Source organism: Muscardinus avellanarius (genome assembly GCF_963383645.1).
Source record: "Muscardinus avellanarius genome assembly, chromosome: 4".
Taxonomy (NCBI): Eukaryota; Metazoa; Chordata; class Mammalia; order Rodentia; family Gliridae; genus Muscardinus; species Muscardinus avellanarius.
The window spans coordinates 63991054-64011753 of record NC_137789.1 but is presented as its reverse complement, the minus strand read 5'-3'; the positions used below and the strand labels follow the sequence as shown (position 1 = coordinate 64011753).

Genomic DNA, 20700 nt, shown 5'->3' with positions numbered 1-20700 from the left:
TAAGCACTATAATTAATCTTATGTCATTAAGTAAAAACTGCACCATTGCCACACTGTTCTACCAAAAGAAAATGTCACCCACCTTTAGATGAAAAATAATTCTTCAAAGGTATGATTTTCAAATAATTCTAAATAGAATTTTCATGTTGAGTTGAAATCTCTTCTGATACAAACAGAAAAGGCTGCGGATAGTTCTACCTGGGGAGGATAATGACAGCCATTTCTTCCTACACCATGGTGGCTTGTTTCAGATCTACATCAAAGTTTCTGTGGTAGGAACGGCTCTTGCTGTGCTTGTATGTTAGCTTTTTTGTAACATCATATGTACCTTACTCTGAATGCATTGGTGCATCAAGGCTTGAGATGGGTGTCTTTGTTCCAAATTCTGTAGTTACTTATTGCAGTGATTTATGGTGGGGTTAGTCCTAAATAGTTAATGCAATAATAATGAACTGTTTTACTTAAAGCCTGTTTATTTCATAAATGTATTCCTATTATGTGTCAAAGTATGTTTTTATATGCGTCAGGATTTCTTCAAGTGTAAATTTTTCTCTAGAGTTTAAAATTACAGCAAAATGAGCTGATCTATAATTCTACCAGTTTTTATGGAAGAACAGTTATGTGATATGCAGTCTGTATGCCCTTGGGGGTTTGGCCAGCATGTAACGTCCAAAGGAACCTGACATAATAGGTTAGTTCGTATAAATTTGGACTGCCTGTTCAAAAAACACACCTAAGTTTTAGGGTCAATATAGGAAGATCAAACCTTTAGGAGAGTTCACCACATGTTAATTTTTTTCAGGGTCTTTGGAAAGTAGTAGAGGCTAAATTTAAAGGGGTTTCCAGAAGTAACTGCAAACGACAGCAGCATCTGCTGACCCTGTTCCAAACCCACAGATATGCTTTCTAAGTAATTTCTTCTATTTTCTAACTAATTTCTTCTCATTTTATACTACTGTTTAAGTAACAAATGAAAATTTGGGCTCAGAAGTGACACAGTAAGTTATGTTTCAAGAAAAAAATAAAAATGGGGGGGAAGGTGCACATATATATACGAAAGTTTCTTTCTCTATATTCTCCTACTAGCAATATATAGTCATATTTAACATTGGTCTTTTTAAAAATCCACATCCCATCTTAAGAAAAGAAGCTGCAAATTGCTACTTTGATGATACATACATATGTGGATTACAAACATAGTATAGAGAAAATGAAAAAGAAGAGAAAGGAAAAGGGTTGATTTTCAGAGTCTCAAGGTACTCAGCCACCTCTTCCTCCATACCCATGACCCCATCTCAATGTAACCTATACCAAGATCATACTGTTCAACGTAAATGCTTAAAAGAACCCTACATCTTCTTTTAATAGAAGAAAAATAGTAGGCTTCTTTTGTGAAAGAAGCCTACTATTCACAAAAGGAAACATATCCCTTGAAATGTATTAAGTGTTTTAAATTGTATTTGAAAAGACAGTTTTAAGTTTAATCACACATGCTCATCTTGCTAGAAATGGCACCACCACCTAAAACAATGACAGCCACTCTATAAAACACTTCTTAGTTTTGAAAAATAAATCAATATGGTTTAACTAGAATACCAGTTAAGTGTGTCGTCATACTTTTTATGAAGAATAAAACTTAGTATGTCATATTTTACTCTGAAGCTTTGACAAATAACACCATTCAATGGGTGACGATCACATGAAAGATACAGCATGCCAAACTGAAATTAAATTCAGAAAGGTTAATTTACAAAAATAATTCATTCATTTCTCATTTAATCATTTTAATGACAGTTAAACAAAGGAATTACTTATCCTTTCTGGTTATAAAAAGATTCTAGTATGGTTAATATGAAAAAGTATAGTAAAGATGTAAGAGCTTACAACAAGGTAAACATAAATCAAAATCTTCTGCTTACTTCCATTAAAATGCACTGCATTTGAAGAATATCTCTGCCATAATTTTCTTTAAAAAGCTAAATTATTTTTAAGCACTGAAATTATAATTAAAATATATCAAGGGATACAATAAGAAATTCTGAATTACTACATATGACTATATTCTTGAATGAGTTTTTAAATGTGTGGAAGTTATAGAAACAAACTGACTGTGATAATAACGAATGTTTAATTTTAAAAAAAGATAATAAAAATATACTTGATAAAACTTAAAAAATCATTCATCTATGACAAAGATCCAAAGGACTTGGTTCTAAAATGATAAAAATCTTAGCAATAATAAAAGAATCACTGAGAATATCCAGTCACTTTCTGTTCTGTGAAATCAGCTGTGTTAATAACTTAAGTTGTATAATAATCTTACTTTGTAGATTTAAATGCCTACATTTTGATGAGCATATTAGCGTTTTGTAATTTGAAAATTTCAATTAAAGATTAGGTAATAAAAATTAAAAGTTAAAACAACTTTGGTTTCTATATACTCCTATATTTTTACTTGGTAACACAATATAGCCATCATATACAATAGCTTGGTTAGGTTTAAATCAAATTATAATGGGCAAAGGAAGGCCAAAGAAGGGTTTTTACAATATTCAATAAGCCATAACATCTGCTCATTGTGCAGTAAAATAAAAAGAACTAACCTAGAAACAAAGAAAAAAAATTCATTGTTTTAAATTCCAGAAATAAAAGTAACAGAAGAGCATATAATCCACAACAAGCTGATCCTATCATTTCTATCTACAATCCAATTGAAATGTTTAGGAGACAAACAATCTACATGTTTTTGTACTAGGTATATACATCTGAGAAAGTTATCTAGAAAGAAATATGCTTTAAGACTCTTCACCACAAAGAACTTTCTATGGTGACATGAAGATGAACTCTGCATGTGACAGACACCGAGCCACTCCCCACAGAGGTTTTGTTCACTTCCAGGCTGTGGGTTGTGATCCATCAGCAACACAATATCCGACATCAATACCAGCTCATTCAACCAAAGAAGCACAGCAATGTTTTAAAACCATGTGTTTATATTCATTAGTATGTAAAATCACAGTATGCAGAACTGGAAATGTTTAACTTGTCAATAAATAAGAATATATTGTCTCAGGGTAAGCTTTTAAAAGAGGTCTAAGCAGTCAGCCTGATAGTGGGGAAGCAGATGCTACATTTTGGTTAAAGCAAAGATATGTTAAAATTATAGTTGTCATTGCCAAGAACTAACAAATAAAAACAAATTTTAAAAGTAGGTTCTTTGGCAGCAACATTACATTTATTGTACTATTTCCAAGCAAAACTCAACTCAGAACTTGAATGCAATTTGTGCTGCATTTCTATAAAAATGTAGTATTGCTCTGACATTTCTAAATGACTAGATTTGTAAATATGCCATGGATTTCTTTTCATCACAGTTTATTTCTAATTCATTCTATGCAGATTATAGATAGAACTAAAAACTACTTAGTTTTTTTCTAATATTTTATGTGAATCAAAGCCTTTTTTAAAACAGTGATTTATTGTGATTCTTAAAGTAAAAAACAAAAACAAATTCTAAAGTTATAACTTGAAATTAAGCATTTAAAATTTCAGATGACAGAGCCAATAATTGGTAACAGCTTCTTTAATGTCATATTAATAGTCCAATTAAAAACACTAACAACTACCTGGCAATTGATTTGAAAGAATCAGAAGGGTCTGTGAAGAAAAAAAATAAACAAACATGCAAAATACCCCCCCAAACACATGATCTTCTTTCTCATTTTATACTCTAAACTTGTGAATGTTTATAAATACATGATCATTCTACACAATACAGATCTAGAGCATTTCTAAAGGAAATTACAGTTTTGGGTCTTAAGGGAAGACTAAGATGGGAAGAGGGATGGAAACAGTCTGGGGAGCAGCATCTTTCTACACACGAGCACACTGCAGTCCATCAGTCATGTTGGCAGTTACAGTTCAGTACATGATTTTCAAGGCAACTAAGAAATCAAGACACGTGTATTTCCCCTTCCTGGAGTTACAATTCTTTTAAAAACTCTGAAACATCCATAAAGGAGTATAGGTTTTATGTTTATTTTTCCCAGAAGAGAACAAAAGAATAAATGGGGAGGGGTGTTTCAGTCCCAAATTCACATACACAAGTTAAACTGTAAGCCAATTTAGGCTACCCAGTGAAATAAAGTTCTTGGTACCATCAGAGGTAGGTGCTCATCCACCTAGATGGTTCAAAATGTGATCCAGTAAAACAAATACACATTGTAATGCCTCAAATAACTAGAGAGCATTTCATTATTGTTCAAATATCATGTTTAATTGATACCAACAATACCACAATTCTAGGGTGGTATACATGAATGGTGTACCTGAATCATCACTAGCAATAGAGTGCCAAATTCAAAGCTGCTATGAAAGCAAAATCATCATTAGAGAAACTCAACCCTAATTTTAAAAGAGGGAGAGGTGAGTGTGAAAGGCTAATACCAAATGTCTGAAGGCAAAATCTGTTTGTGGAAGACAGAGTGAGGAGATAGATGCACCCAGTCAAGACCAATCGGAAGACAGAACAGAGTATGAAAAATGTTCTTATAAAAAGAAGGAGGAAAATGGAGAAGAGCCAGGCAGCCAAATAATTACGGGACAGACAGAAAATAAAAGAAAATGAGGCATGTGCATATGGCTCTCTTTTTTTTCTCTGTCCCCTGTGTTTCTAAATAATTTATACTGTAAGTGACATATAGGCCCTGTTAGCAGGCAAGAATGAGCCTTCTGATGGAGAGATGAAGGATTTGGGGCTAATGAATTGTTTTGCTTTTTGCTTTTGTTTTTTCTTTTAATTCATACCTGAAAGCCTTGAATCCTTGCTAAATATTCCAGTTGTTTTGAAGGTTGTACTGGAGAACAAGGGGGAGTAGGAGAACTTCCTTTTAAACCTATGGCTTCAGCTGTAGGAGATGTTCCATTCATAAGGAGTTCCCTGGCAATTGTGGCTGAACTATTCGATGTGGGAGATATACTGAAGAAAGAGCTTGAAGGTTGGTTCATATCTTTGGGTGACAAATAGCCTAGAGTAGTGCCAGAGATTACTTTGTGGCGGCTGGCTTCCATCTCTTGATAAACATCAGGAGACAGATGAAGAATTCCTTTTGGAGCTATAAATAAAACAAAGGAAAATTGTTAATACACTTAAAATAACTGAAACAGAAACATGTTATAGCATTATTCATTCCATGGCTTCCCCTTGGTGTAGTAACAAAAAAAACGAGAAACACCATCAGACAAATGCCTTCTTCATACCTACAGAGGCATCTGTGGCTTCTGTTTAGAACTGAATAATGCCTGTTTGAACCGTCCTAAAATCAGAAACTGGCTTCAGTGGAACTTGCATGTGGTAGGGAAGCTGTAGAGGACAAGGTGACTTGACATGTTTGGAAGAACAAGGAGGGAGAAGGTTGGGAAGATCAGTGTCTTTATCCTGCAATTCAAGCTCTTATATCTTATGAAAGAGGAAACCCGCAACATATGCAGCAATCAACACACAGACGATAAGATTACAGCATCAGTCCAAACATTTCAGAGACACAAATCTATACATCCAGTGGCCTACTGGTCCTCTCCTCTCCACATGACTATCTCAAAGACAACTTTAACTCATGAGCATGTCAGATTAGGACATCTTTCCCAATGAGCACCATCCTTAGCTTGCTTAGCACATCATGGCAACACCATCTATCTGTTTATTGCCCACTGCATATTCCTGGCAACCATCTCTGGTTCATGCATAGCCAAACAATAATCGTGTCCAACCAAACACCTCTAGAATTTGCCCTGCATCTTCTGGTGCCCTTGCTCAAGCTAGGCCATGCACAGGTTTTGAGAGCAAAGGGAATGAGGTGAAGGTTCCATCATCAGTTGGTGGGACTTTAAACACACCAGAGAAGAGAAGCACTTTGACATCATTTGTGTCAGAGAATTTCCAAACCACATTTCACAGTTTTATGTCTTTTCAGCAGATATTAACAACTCTAGAATCATATTACCTCTTCCAATTGTTGATAAGTCATCCCTTGTCAAGAATTTGACCTGAGACACAACTTAATTCCTGTGCACACTCCTTCACCCTTACCCTCCCTCCATTAGATTTCTGATTCAAGCCTCCCGTATTTCCCACTGGGTGACAGAAATGATCATCATTAAAAAGTTTCACTGCTGCTGATCTCTACAATGTCCATTTCACAAAATATGTTCAGTCCACAAATAAAAGGGTTCCAAGATAAATAAATACCGGAAATGATACAAATTTTATCACCTTTGGGGGAATTAAAAATGTACCATTAGCATAGTAAAGAATCAAAGAACAGAAATATATTCAACTTGGTTTAACCCAGAATTTCTCAAGTTTATTTTACATTCAAGTTTTCCATGTAACATTAATAACAGCTAACATTTTGGGGAATGCTGGCGACCAGCCCATTCTCTATTCCCAATGGCCTTTACTCTGCTTAATCTTGTATACTGTTGAATCTCTCCAGTGGATTTTTCAGTTTAGTTATTTTAATCTTTTGCTCCATGATTTCTGTCTGGCACTTTTTTTAAAGTCTGAAATTCTCTTTGTTGGAATTCTCATTTGGTTCATGAATTGTTCTCCTGACTTCAGCAAGTATCTTTAAAGGGATTATTTTCACTTCTCTGTCAGGTTCCCAACATTTAAACATTCTAGAATCCAAACTCCTTAGGCCCTTAGTAATCTGATTCCTATTTATCCTATTTATCTCTTCATCCCTATCTACTAAATCCTTTATGAAGATTCCATGCTCCAGTCATACACACTTGTTCTGATACTCCTTACTGATCCCAACAACCTTTATTTCTACTGCTTAGTTCCACGTGTACATTTTCTTTCTCACACTCCCTCTCCTTCCCACTCTCTTCCTCTCTCCCTCTTCCTCAGTTCAGTTGCTACTGCTATGTTGCAGATACTGAGCCAACTTCAAGTTGTGATTAGCCTACTGGAAAAGGAAAATGAAAAGAGATAATGCAATGTAATCAGAGTGTAGCTGGTGATGGGTCCACAGAGCATGGGCAGTAGAAAAGAGAACTACTAGGATTTCAGAAAAATTTTGCAGTAAATTTGGCAGTAAATTTCAAGGAGTGAAGAAAACTAGCCAAAGAGGAAGCAACTTGAATACAGAGGGACAGCTCAGGAAAGGAGGGAACTAGGAGGACTTGTGCCTCCAAGAAACCCCAGCAGTTCCTTTCCACAAGGAAGTAGGAACAGCAAAAGTGAAAGTGGGGGCATCAGAGAGCAAGTTCCAGGGGACTTTTTATTCTCTAATCCTGATGGCATTAAAGAATAAAATTATGTGTTTTTAAAAAATAGTTATCTAATAGCCAGGCATAGTGGCATACACCAGTCATCCCAGTATTTGGGAGGCTAAGACAGGAGGATCGTACATTTGAGGACAGCCTCAGCAATGTAGCAAGAGTCTGAGCAATTTAGCGATACTTATTTTCAAAAAAAAAATAAAAATAAAAATAGGATTAGGGGTGTAGCTTGGAGGTAGAATGGCCCTGGCTTCCATCCCCAGCACCACACACACACAAAAAAGTTTTAATAGCTTAAACTATCAATCCTATCTTATAAATTCGATCTTTGTGTTCCTTTTCAAATTCTATACATTAATATGTGCTCACTTTTTGTAATCAGGAAATAATTCCAATAAATTTTTTAAAGAAAACATATACACTGATAATGTAACATTTCATTACATAAACTGTCTCTTTAAACAATTCCAAGGCTAGGGTATAGCTCAGTGGTAGAGTACTTAGCATGCACAAGGCCCTGGGTTCAATTCCCAACTTGTAAGGGAGGGAGAGAAAAAGGAAGATCTAACTCCATAATGTTGGACATCTAATTTGTTTGCAATTTTTGTAATTATAAACACAATGATGAAAAGTTTTATAATTAAATCTTTATTCATATAAAAATGTTTCCTTTAAGTTGGAAGCAGAACTGTTAATTCAAAGGATTCACATTTTACATTTGTTTGATAATTCCAAACTGCTCTCCAAAGAAGTCGTACCAATTTCACACGCCCACAGAAATATGTATAAATAAGCTGCTTCCTATTTTGGCATTGAATGCAATTTAAAAATCCTCTCCACTTATTAATAGTAACAGAAAGCAAGACAATGAGTGCCTGGGAATGGGGCTGGCAGGAGTGACAGACTGTAAAGGAGAAAAGGAAACTTTTAAGGAGAATGAAAATGTTCACTTCACACTTTTATAAATATGTCAAAACAATCACACTGTATGCTTTGTGCAGTTTATTACACTTCAATTGAAGCTGTAAAAACTGTTAATTTGATAAGTAAAATGTCATGCATATTACCAAATTTTTCATTATCTGCATATATATCACATATAATTATGTATATTCTATGACTCTAACTTATATACTCAATTTAAGAAATCAAGACAGTGAACATTACTTCAGTATTATTATCAGATGGCAGCAATGGGCTTGCCAAAAACAATACTTTAAAGCAACAAAAATGCTCTCTCAAAACTCAAGACAGGCATTATGTCAAAACATAAGAATCATGCAGAGTTCAGGTTCTCCTATTGGACAGCAAACCCTGAGTTAACATTCCCTTATGAATAAAGAAGATTACTTTATATGGAGTTCAACTATTAGAAATGGTCATAGAAATAGTGTAAAAGACACATGTAAATTTATGTGGTCTGTGGTAAACTTTTGAATGATTTTCAACTTAAATAGCAGAAACTGTATGAATTGATCATGATCTGGTTTCTTCTTGTTGTAAATTTCAATTGCTCTTCAATAATCTAAAGATAGAAAAGTAGAATAAAAAGTAACTTAAGGTATACATATTTAAGAACCTTTAACATATTTTGTCAATTGGGTCTCCCCCAAGACTATAACAATTTATATTTCTATTAGGAGGGAGTGGCTAAACCTGCTTTTCCACATTTCTACCAAAACAGGTTTTCAGTATTATAGTCATTGCTACTCTACAACAATTTCTTTTCTTCCTTGACTTGATCACTGTTTGCAATAAGCTTAGGTCCAGGCCTTCTCTAACCTCAGTTTCGCTCATGGACCTTAACTAAACATTGCATTCTCCTACTTGGGCATATTCATCCCTTTTCTGAAGCGATCCTGAACCCATTCTCCCACCATTTATCTTCTGTTTCTGATTTTGCCTTGACACCCAGACTTGATATTGTCAATTTGTAACCACCGTGTACAGCTGCCCTGCAGACATATCCCTAGCACTGTTCTATTACATGACTTGCATTTTTCATTTAGTTCCCACAGCCACCCCACGAGATAAACATTATTATTTTTCTACATCAGAGATGAAAAAAACTGAAGCATGGAGATGTCAGGCAACTCATCCAGGGGGGTATGGGTAATAGGCAGCAATGCCAAAATGTTACTCCCAGCAGTCTGTCTATCTCTAGAACTGGAAGTACATGGCCTCCTAAAAATAAAGGTAGGATACTAAACACAATGTTCAGCCTGCTCTAAGCACATGAAGCTGAACCCAGGAAGTAAACTCCTATCTGAGGTTTGTCCAGATTGGGTCCTCAGGCTCTGGCAATGTGGGCCTCATGGCAAATACCCTATTTTTTCCCAAGGAAGTTTGAGACCAAGTATTAGGTGAAGGTATGTGTGACCCAAGGAAGAACCCACTGAACCACCATGAAGAAGCCCCTAGAGATCAGAAAATAAGTCAGAATCCATCCTGAGAGTGGTCTTTAGTTGCTATGTTGATGTAAGCTGTCATGGTTTAGATATAACATGTTCCTTAAAGAGCTCATTTATTAATGATCAGAGCTGATATAATTAAACATGGTGACTATAATCTAATCAGCGGATGAGGGTTTTTATGATGGGTTTATTGGATGGTAACTAGACAGATGGAATGTATGTAGCTAGAAGAGGTGGGTCACTGGTGTTGTGGCCTTGGGGAATGGGTTTGTGTCCTTGAATTCCCTTGCTTATGATCTCCTGCTTCTGGGTTCCACAATGTGAGAGCATAGTCCATTCTCATTCTCATCCTCCCTCCCTCTGCCTCCTGTCACCATGTGCTGAGCTCCACAAAAGTAACCTGGCTTGACAAGGACCAAACCCCTGAAATCTCCAGAACTGTGAGCAAAGAAATCTCTAAGTGGTGGTGGCCCAGTGTTTTGGGTCATGACAGTGAGGATGTTGACTGAAACACAAGTTATAGAAATCTCCTCTTCCCGTTACCCTGTTGTTGGGATTCAATGGAACAGATGATATTTGATGGGACCCCCCCCCCACTTCTTCTTTTCTATACAGCTCAATGCCAAACTGGTCTTCCAGTCAAGGCCCCTGAACCCTTAGTTCTACCTAATTTTTTATGCCACATATATACTATTTCTAGAGTCAAAAATCAATACTGAAAATCTTGAAGAAAATTCTTATAAAAGTTAAAGAAAGGAAAATGTTCACTGAAAGCAATGCATTAAAAAACAATAAACAGGGATTTTTTTTGTTTGTTTTATGGTACTGGGGATGGAACCCTTCTACCTCCGGGTTACAATCCCAAGACCTATTTTATATTTTATTTGGAAATAGGGTCTCTTAAGCCAGCGAGACTGGCTTCGAACCTGCATGATCCTCCTGTCTCCGCATCCCAAACACAGGAATTACAAGCGTGTGCCACTATGCCTGGCATAAACAGGGATTTTTTTTAAAAAAGAAGGGTTTTTTTTGTTTTGTTTTGTTTTTTGCAAAAGTCAGTTTGACCTTCAGAATCACCTTGGAAGGTAAAGCTAAAAAAAAAAAAAAGCAAAATTAAACAAAGAGTTACTATTGAACAAATGAATAGAGTAATGTATTTTAATGTGCTCAAAAATACCTCAAAATAAAAACAAAATATTAATAAAGATACCTTAAATGAGGGGTAAAAATTAACCTGTTCTTGTCCTTAGAATTGGATATAAGCGTTTCTATACTTCTTATTGATCCATTTTATTTCCTTTTTGCTAGGCTTAACGTAATGATGTACATAAGAGTTATTAATTTGGTGAATGCTCATGAATAAAATTATTGGCAAAGAACTTTCCAAGTCTTTTGATGAGCACTGTACTAGGAGGAAAATGCATTTAGTCTGGTCCTAACTGACAAAAGGCAGAAACCCTGGGCAGAAGCCTACCAGGACAGGGTGACAGAATCCAGCACAGCTCAAAGAGAGCCCTCATGCAAGGGGAGCAAGAGAGAAAGTACAGTAAATGATAAGTTTTCCTTGAAAACTGAAAATAAGAGCTGAGGATATAGCTTAATGGTACAATGGTTGCATAGCATGAGTGAGGACCTGGGTTCAATCAGTACCACAAGCAAAACAAAACCATTAAAACCAAACAATAGCAGCACTGAAAGTTTACTGAATTTTCACAATAAACTGGGAAATACCTTTAGAAAGCCTTTTTTTTTTTTTTGGTGGTGGTGGTACTGAAGATTGAACCCGGGGCATTCTACCTCTGAGCTACACCCAAGCCCTATTTTATTTTTTATTTTGAAACAGGATCTCTAAGCTGCTGAGCCTGTCCTTGAACCTGCAATACTTCTGTCTCAGCCTCCCAAGTACTGAGATTACAATTGTGTACCATCATTCCCAGGTGGAATGCTTGTTCTACTAATCAAAGGTACACAAGCTTAGGCAGTAAAGGAGCTAATCAGAGTTTGGAACTAGGCTGAAGTGTTTTTTCTTAAAAAGAGAAAAATATTAAGTATCTAATGACAAGGGATAAGAACCTGGGTTTGTAAATAAATTCACTGTTCATTTAATTTTTTTGAATTACACTAATAGAATGATTTATACTTTTGTCAGAAACATTCTGTAACCAGAAAATCCTGAATACAAAATGAGTCATACAGAGTAAAGAATAAGCCTGGCACAGGGTTTCCAACAGGGATCCATGGGTGGATGTTAGGAGATTAATAACCTGTAAACTCTGGTCATACATACTAATGTATGTCTTTCTGGGGAGAAAATCTAAAGCTCACATTAAACACAAAGGGATTGACATTCCCTACCACCCAAAACACTGAAGACATACTCAGCATATTTCTATGATTAGGAGCAGTTTTCAAATAGAAGACATAATTAGGTTAAAGATGAGGAGAAAACTGTATGAAATAGTTAGACTTGACCAGGACCCTCCCATGTGATTCAGACTAAGTACAGTTTAGGTAGCCAATAAGGAGTTAGGCATTTCCAAGAAGTACACTTTTTTCAAGGCTCAGTATTTTTCAAAAAAGACACAACTATGAGTATTTCTATGGTGAAAGGCAGTATCATTGCAGTGAAAATGAAGTTTGAAGGCAACTTGGGAAGAAAAAGTTATTTACAATTATTACTTTATTTAAATAGAGCAAAATTGTGGCATCTAAGATAAAAAAAAAAATCCTCTTGGTCACATTTTCTTTTCTATACAAAACCCAGCTAGCTCCATTAGAGTTTATTTCCTTCAAATGGTCAGACTGAAAAACGAGTCATATAAGCTTTCCATATGGCATCAGAAGGAGGAAACATACTTAAACGTACCACAGCATTCCTCTGCTGGGATATCAAGTCTTCCTAGCCAATGCCTTCAAGCAGCTCAAATACTAACAACAATACCAATTATAGCTAAAACTCATATGATCCTTACTAGATCTCTTGGCTTGTTTCAAATACTTTGCATCTATATTAGCTCAGAAATCTTCATGATGATGTTATGAAGTAGGGACTAAAATTATCTCTATTTTATAGTTCAAGGTCATAAGGAATAGAAAGGTTGTATGGCCTGCTGAAATTCACAGCTGGTAAGTGGCAGGTGTTGGGATCAGTACCCAGGCATCTGGCTATAGGATCAGCACATGCAACTACCCTTCTAGCTAGTAAAACAAAACAAAACAAAAAAACAGGAAATTTTGTTCTTTACATTGATATCCTCAGGACGTCCTATGCATCCGTGTTCTTTTTTTTTTTTTTTTTTTTTTTTTGCAGGTTTGGGGATGGAACCCAGAGGCATTTGACCTCCGAGCTACACACCCTGCCCTATTTTTTATTCTTTATTTTGAAACAGGGCCTCACTAAGTAGCTGAGGCTGTCTGCAAACTGCAATCCTCCAGTCTCAGCCTCCCGAATGCTGGGATTACAAGCATGCACCACCACGCCCGGCTTGCATCTATGTTCTTGAAATATTCTAATATCATAAGAGAAGTTGTCAAAACCCTAAACTTAAAATAAGGTGATTCTTTTCTTCAATTTAGACCTAATTTCTAGGCTCAGTAGAAACAGAAAAGTAGAGTAATGGAAAGGACAGAGATGAGGACCAGGGGAAAATTACTTATTTTTAAAAAGACGTCAAAAAATGAGCTTGCCTATTTTCATTGTTTTAGTCATGGTGAGACAAAAGCTTCAAATATTACATTAGCACAACAAAAATTTAAACACAGCTTTAGGATAAAAGAACTTAATCCACATAATACTCTTTACATGATCTAATTCAGATTCGACAATTTATTACAGATTAGTCTATAATTGCTCAGAAACTTATGAAAATTCCACAAGACTATTATTAATTACAACTGTGTAAATGTTAAGTGCTTATTGAATTTTAAAACTGTCTTGGAAAAATAACAAATTCATTTTTTTAGGACCAAGATAGGGGTAAACTGGGAAGAAAAAGAAATTAGATCAAATCCACTTATTCCAACTAAAACCACAGGAAAAGACTGTTGTGCCACTCTTGCTCATGGCACCAAAGGCAACAGGGGACTTTTACCCTCACAAAGCTGTCCTGAGGCCCCATTTTCCCTAATGCAGTAGTGTCAGAGAAAATCCAGGTACCTACAGCAGAGACAGGAAAAGAGGTTCACACAAAAATCTGTATATGAGTGTTAGTATAGAAGGTTTACTTGTAATAGCCCCAAAATGAAAACAATCTGATATCGTTCAATGAGTGGTTAGGCTATTCCACATGATAGAATACTGCTTACGAGTAAATAAGAACAACATTGCTTCTGTTGTAGTTAGATATAAAATGTCCCCTAAAGAGCTCATTTATTAATATTCAGGGTTGATATAGTTAAATCATGAGAGTTGCAATCTAAGCAGTGGACTTATCCATTACTGTGGCTTTATCTGGGTGGTGGCCCAAGCAGGTAGGGTGCAGTCTTGGGGATTATATATGGTTCCTTCTCCCCTCACTCTCCCTCACCTCCCACCTCCATGATGTGAAGAGTAAAGCCTTGTGTTCTTCCCCTTAGCAGCCATGCCCTGAGATATGAGATCCCCGGCCTCACATGAACTGGACCCCAATATTTCCAAGGAAAACTGAGCAAATCTTCTTTCCTCTATGTTACATGGCCAGTCTTTTAGATTATAGCTATGAAAATGATAGATGAACCTCCAAAGAGTTATGTTATATGGAAAAAAAATCCCCAAAGGCTACATACCACTATATGATTCTATTTTTACAATATTCTTGAAATGACAAAAATCATAGACATGAAAAACAGATTATGATTGCCAGGAGTTGAGGATTGGGGGCAGAAGAAGGTATGATTATTACAGGGAACATGAGAGATTTTTGTGTTGATGACACAGTCCTATATCTTGTCTGTCAATATCTTAGTTTTGATACTGTATGATATGGTTTTACAAGATGCTATCATAAGTAAACCAGGCAAAGTATACATAGGACATCTTTATATTCACCTCTATAACTAATATGAATCTGCCATTATCTCAAAATAAAAAGTTTAACAGAAAAGAAGTCTCGGGTGACATCAAAAAGAGGGGAGGATAGCCGGGCGTGGTGGCGCACGCTTGTAATCCCTGCACTTGGGAGGCAGAGACAGGAGAATCGTGCAGGTTCAAAGTAAGCCGCACTGGCTTAAGAGACCCTGTTTCCAAATAAAAAGTATAAAATAGGTCTGGAAGTGTAGCCCGGAGGTAGAAGGGCTCCCAGGAACCCCAGTACCACCAAAAATAAAAAAAGTAAAAATAAAAAGAGGGGAGGATAGGAAATCTCAGCTCTTATTCCCCCACAGAAACACCAATTTCAACATGATATACAGACTAAAACACCTCTATGAGAATTCTAGAGTCTAGTAAAAAGTTGCAGTGCAGTAGAAAGGCATAAAGCCAAGAACATCCACACTGAAACAGGAAAAAACAAAAATTTCACTTTACCCACATTAGCCCCTCACTCAAGCTGACAAAGCTCCATGTCAGGAGAGAACATTCCAGATCACAACTTCTCCCTTGGGTAAAGAAGAATGAAGTGTGCACTCAACATTCTGGGTTATAAGAAGACTGCCCAAGGAACTGTTTCTTGTCTCACTTTATTTGGATTACTAACAAAAACAGCATTATTTGGATACCAGGGGGCTGCTGAAAACAAGGAAAAATGGAGACAATTTGCTGTGGCTAGAACAGCTCTGCACGACCAAGAGAAGTCATGCAACTTGAGAGTTCTCCCTCAGGAGGGAGGGAGAGGAATAAAATGTACATTTAACATGGTGGCTCTCTGGAGGGCTGCCTGAGAGACCAGTATCCATCTGGACTGATGAGGAGTGAGTATATTGATAGCAGAGATTGAAGAGGATTGCTGCTATAGACACACAGAATCTATAATGCCTGGACAGACAACAAAGTGAGCAGAGATTGCCACCTCCTGAAAAAGAAACTGGCAACCCTCTCTAATAGAGACATTGCATCCAGGCCTCAAGATGTCCCGATACTCCTCCCCAAAAAGGTTTCAGAGAGCCTGGAATGTAATTCAGGCTGACTGTTAATGTTCTGCCCCTGCACAGTCACTTCATAAAGACTGAGAGAAGTGCCTGTTTTTTTTTTTTTTTCAAATGAGCAGCTCCAAACACAAAGTTAAGAAACACATAAAAAACAAACAAACAAACAACAACAACAACAAAAAAAAACCAACAGGAAAACATGGCCAAAAGAATGAACCAATCCCCAGAAACTGATCCTAAAGGAATGAAAGTAAATGATTTTTGACAAAGGTGCTAAGACTACACAATGGGGGAAAGGATGGTCTGTAAATAAACAGTACCAGTAAAACTGAACACACAAATGAAAAAGAAGGAAGCTAGAATCTTACTTCTTTTTATATGCAAAAATTACCTTAAAACTTAAAAGTATTAAAAAATTAAACACAAGGCCTGAAACTATATAATTCCTAAAAGAAACACAAGAGAAAAGCCATATGACATTGGTCTTGACAATGGTTTCTTGGGGATGACACCAAAAATCCAGGCAACAAGGGGAAAATTGACAAGTAGAACTGTATCAAACTAAAAAAAAAAAAAAAAAATCTGTAAAACAAAGGAAACAATCAAGAGAATAAGAATGCAACCTCTAAAATGTGAGAAAATATTTACAAATCAAATATATGATAAGGGGTTAATCTCCAAAAAATATAAGAAACCCCTCTAAGTCAATAGAAAAAACCTAAACACCCCAATTAAAAGCTGGACAAAAGACTTCAATAGGCAATTTCTTCAAGAAGACATACAAATGGCAAACAAATACATGAAAAGATCCTCACTATCTCTAATAATAGCAAAATGCAAATCAAAACCACAATGAGGTATCACCTTACATCTACTGAGATGGCTATTTCTTCAAAAACAGAAAATGACGAGTGTTGGCAAGGATGTGAGATAATTTTAACAAATGTTCACTACTGATGGAATGCAAAATGGTGCAGTAACTATGGAACATAATATGAAGGTTCCTCAAAAAATAAAAAATAGGACTACCATATTATCCTGCAATCCCACTGTTGATTATTTATCCAAAATAAGTAAAAACAAGATCTAAAAGAGGTTTGCACTCCTATTATCACTGTAGCATCAGTTATGATAGGTAAGAGGTAGAAACAAACTAAACATCCATCAGTGAAGGAAAGGGTAAAGAAAATGTTTTACATATACAGTATGATGTTATTGAGCAAAAAATTAAGACACTTCTGTCATATGCTACAATAAGGATGAAACTAGAATATGTTATACTAAGGAAAATAAGCCACAGAAAAAAATATAAAATGACTGCACTTACAAGAGGTGTTTAAATACACAGACACGAAAAGTAGAATGGTCCTTGCCCGGATGGCGTGGAGGAAGGGGGGAAGTTGAAAAGTTGCTGTTAAATCAGTAGCAGTTTGGCCATACATGATAAAAAAAAAAAAATTCTAGAGATCTGTTGTACAACATGTACTTAGGTTTACAATATTATAATGTTCACTTAAAATGTATTGAGGGTAGCCGGGTGTGGTGGCACACGCTCGTAATCCCCGCTTGGGAGGCAGAAGCAGGAGGATTGCGCAAGTTCAAAGCCAGCCTTGCTGGCTTAAGAGACCTGTTTCCAAATAAAAAGATCAAATAGGTCTGGGAGTGTAGCCCGGGGAGGTAGAAGGGTTCCATCCCCAGTACCACCAAAAAAAAAAAAAAAAAAAAAAAAAAGTATTGAGGGTAGATCTTCTGTATTTTTATCATAATAAAAACATATAATCAAAATTCTAAGTGGTAAAACTTAAATAGCACAAAATATAACAAAGTCAAAATAAAGACAATAGTATAGTGGCCAGTGTGCAAGAATGGGGCCCGGCTGTCTGGGTTTGAGTTAAGGTGGCAGACAGCATGTCTCTGTCTAATTTTTTATTTCATTTTATCTTTTTAATTTATTTTTATTTTATTTTGTGGTGCTGAGGATTGAAGCCAGAGGCATTCTACTTTGGGCTATACCCCCAGCCCCTTTTTTTATTTTTTGTTTTAAAACAGGGCCTTGCTAGGTTGCTTAGAGTCTCACTACAGTGCTGAGGTTAGTCTGGACCCGGAATCCTCCTATCTCAGCCTCTCAAGTACAGGCATGAGCCACCACAGCCAGCTAACAGATAGCCTCTTTATTCTGCTTTCTTTGTTCGTAAAAATAAATTAGATTAGAGGAATTTAAAAATCTCACTCAGCTTTAATAGTCTATAAATCATCTTAACACAAACCAGAAAGCTTGGAATAGAAGAAGACTACACTCGAATAACATCACCCAAAAAGCCTGTTAAGTGTTTTTAAAAATGGATTATTACTAAAGTTTTCTAAAGTCTTAAGAAAAATCAAGCAATGCAGAGTCTGTTCCACTGATGTAATAGGAGTTAAAACAAACATTTTGCATAGTTTCTCAGCCATTTAGTGTTTTTACATGATCCACCCTAATATCAATGTGGTATCTGAAACAATAGTTTGGCCATTTTCCATGTTATAAATCATCCTAAGTATGTGTGCTTTATGAATCTGGTACATGATATATAAAATATTCTTTCAAAACATGCACACTTAAATTTAGTAAATTTTTGTGTGTGTTTGGTACTGGGGATTAAACCCTGGGGCATTCTACATCCGAGCTATACCTCCAGCACTATGTAATTTTTTGTTTTTGAAACAGGGTCTCACTAAGTTATTGAGAGCCTTACTAAGTTGCTGAGGCTGACCATGAACCTGTGATCCTCCTGCCTAAACCTCCCACATCTGGGATTGTAAGTGTGTACCATACACCCAGATTCTCTTGTCTCAACCTCCCCAGTATGGGATTCTAGGCTTGCACCACCACACCTGACTTCTAATAGTCATTTTGAAATATTCAGTAAACTGTTGTCAACCACAGTTATCCTTTGTGCTGTAGAACATTTAGAATTATTCTTATCCAACTATTGTGCCATAACAGCTAACCATCCTTTCTCCTTTCCTCCTTTCTCCCCACACCCTTCCCAGCCTCTGGTAACCACTATGCTGTTTTTTATTTCTTTGAGATCAACATGTTTTTGTTGTTGTTGTTTTGTAACTGTTTTCTTGATTTTACTCCAAAAGTACACAGGGTCACAAAACTAGTGCAAAAAAATTTTAGATAAAATTTTTAAAAATTTGTTCTTACAAGTTTCAATATCTGCACCGTTGGATATGTAAGCCAGAGTTTTAAATATAAAATTTGGAAATGACACTATCAGGTCTCCACTTTGCACATATTAAGAACAAAGACATTTTTTTCAATATCACCAGTGTATTTATTACTAAATCTTAGATTTAGAAACAAGAGTGAGTCAGTGAATTGTGTTTATTTTAGCACTGAAGTCAACTTTTTATCTTCCACATAAAAGTGAGAAGCTATTGTATTTGTCATTCTGTGTCTAACTTCTATCATTCAACACAACATCTTCCACTTCAATCCATGTTGCTACAAATGACAGTATTTCACCCTTTTTTACGATGAATAACATTCTGCCGTGTATATATATGTATATATATATGTATGTGTATATACACACACACCACACACACACACACACACACACGTGTGTGTGTGTGTATTTCTACAAACACAAACTGAACTCTGCCAGCAACCAAATAAACTAAGATGAGAACCCAAGAGTCTAGGAAAAAAAATGCAGCCTGGCTAATACTGTGACTGCAGATTTGTGAGACCCTGACCAAAGGACCAGGTAAGTCATGCCCATACTGACTTACAAGCACTGGGTCACAAGTGCTCACAAACACTAAAATACATCTTGTTTTTAACTGGTGGGTCGTAGTTTATAACATAGCAATAAAAAGCACATACACTATCCAAGTTTCTAGTTTGTTTGCTCCAAGATGTTGTTTTTGCTGCTCTTTGTTACATCTCCCAAGATCTAATCAATTTTTGACTTCCAACTAACCAACCAACCACCATAGTTTCTGCAATAAGTGCTGGACCCATTAAGCTCACTTTTGCTTCCTGGCATCTCCAGGTTTGAATTTCATAGAAGGAGTCAGTTTGTAAAACTGTCTCCATGATCCTCAGATTTGCATTTGAAGATTGCCTTTGCTTCTATATGATTAGTGAACTGGTGAAAGGAGCTGCAGGGAAACCAGTGAGGTCTGTGAGTGTCTTAAATATATTCTATTTTTTCCCTGAATTTAAAACCAGCAATTATACTTTATACAAAACTTAAAGTACACATGCCCTTTTGTTTTTCTTTACCAAATAGGTCTAAACCAGGTGTGGTGGTGCATGTCTGTAATCCCAGTACTTGAGAGGCTAAGACAGGAGGATATCGGGATTGAGGACAGCCTTACCAAGTGATGAGACTCTCATTCTAGCGAGAACTTATTTTAAAATAAAAGTAAAATAGAGCTGGGGATCTGGCTAGGAGGTTAAATGCTCATGGGTTCAATCCCCAGCCCCCCCCCAAACACACGGGTGCATGCACGCCTGTGCGCGCGCAAAATGGGCCTAAACTCAGCAATATGTGAGGTCCTACTTCCCCAACAGGTAGAGTGATCATTTTTAAACTGCTGACAACTTTTATGGATCAGAAATTGCATAACATTTATTTTTACTCTTTTCCCTCCTACTGAGCAATTTTTCATTACTTATTGTCTCTGCTTTTTTAATGTTTCCCTAAGACCTTTGGTCATTTTTTCTATCAGGTCATTTGTCCTTTTTTTCCCTTTGTATATATTTAGTTTGTTCATATATATGCTGCAACTTAGGTTTTCTATGTGTCATTTGCCTTTTTTTTTATTCTGTTCTCTGAATCCACTTTTAGTTCTCATGTATCTAAATCCATCTCTTTTTTACTTTGTGGTTTCATGCTTTACTCTTATGCTTAAAAGCATTCATACACAATAAATAAAA

General features: G+C 36.2%; 1 protein-coding gene across 2 annotated transcripts in view; it reads right to left on the bottom strand.

Moving 5' to 3' along the window:
• The window catches only part of STAU2 (staufen double-stranded RNA binding protein 2), a gene marked incomplete at its 3' end in the record, with an annotated part of 268811 nt that overhangs the window by 127741 nt on the left and 120370 nt on the right, over positions 1-20700 (bottom strand). For both annotated transcript variants that reach the window (XM_080695005.1, XM_080695006.1), the window contains exon 10: positions 4807-5114. In XM_080695005.1, coding sequence (XP_080551131.1) covers positions 4807-5114 — 308 coding nt within the window. The remainder of the gene's footprint in view (positions 1-4806; positions 5115-20700) is intronic.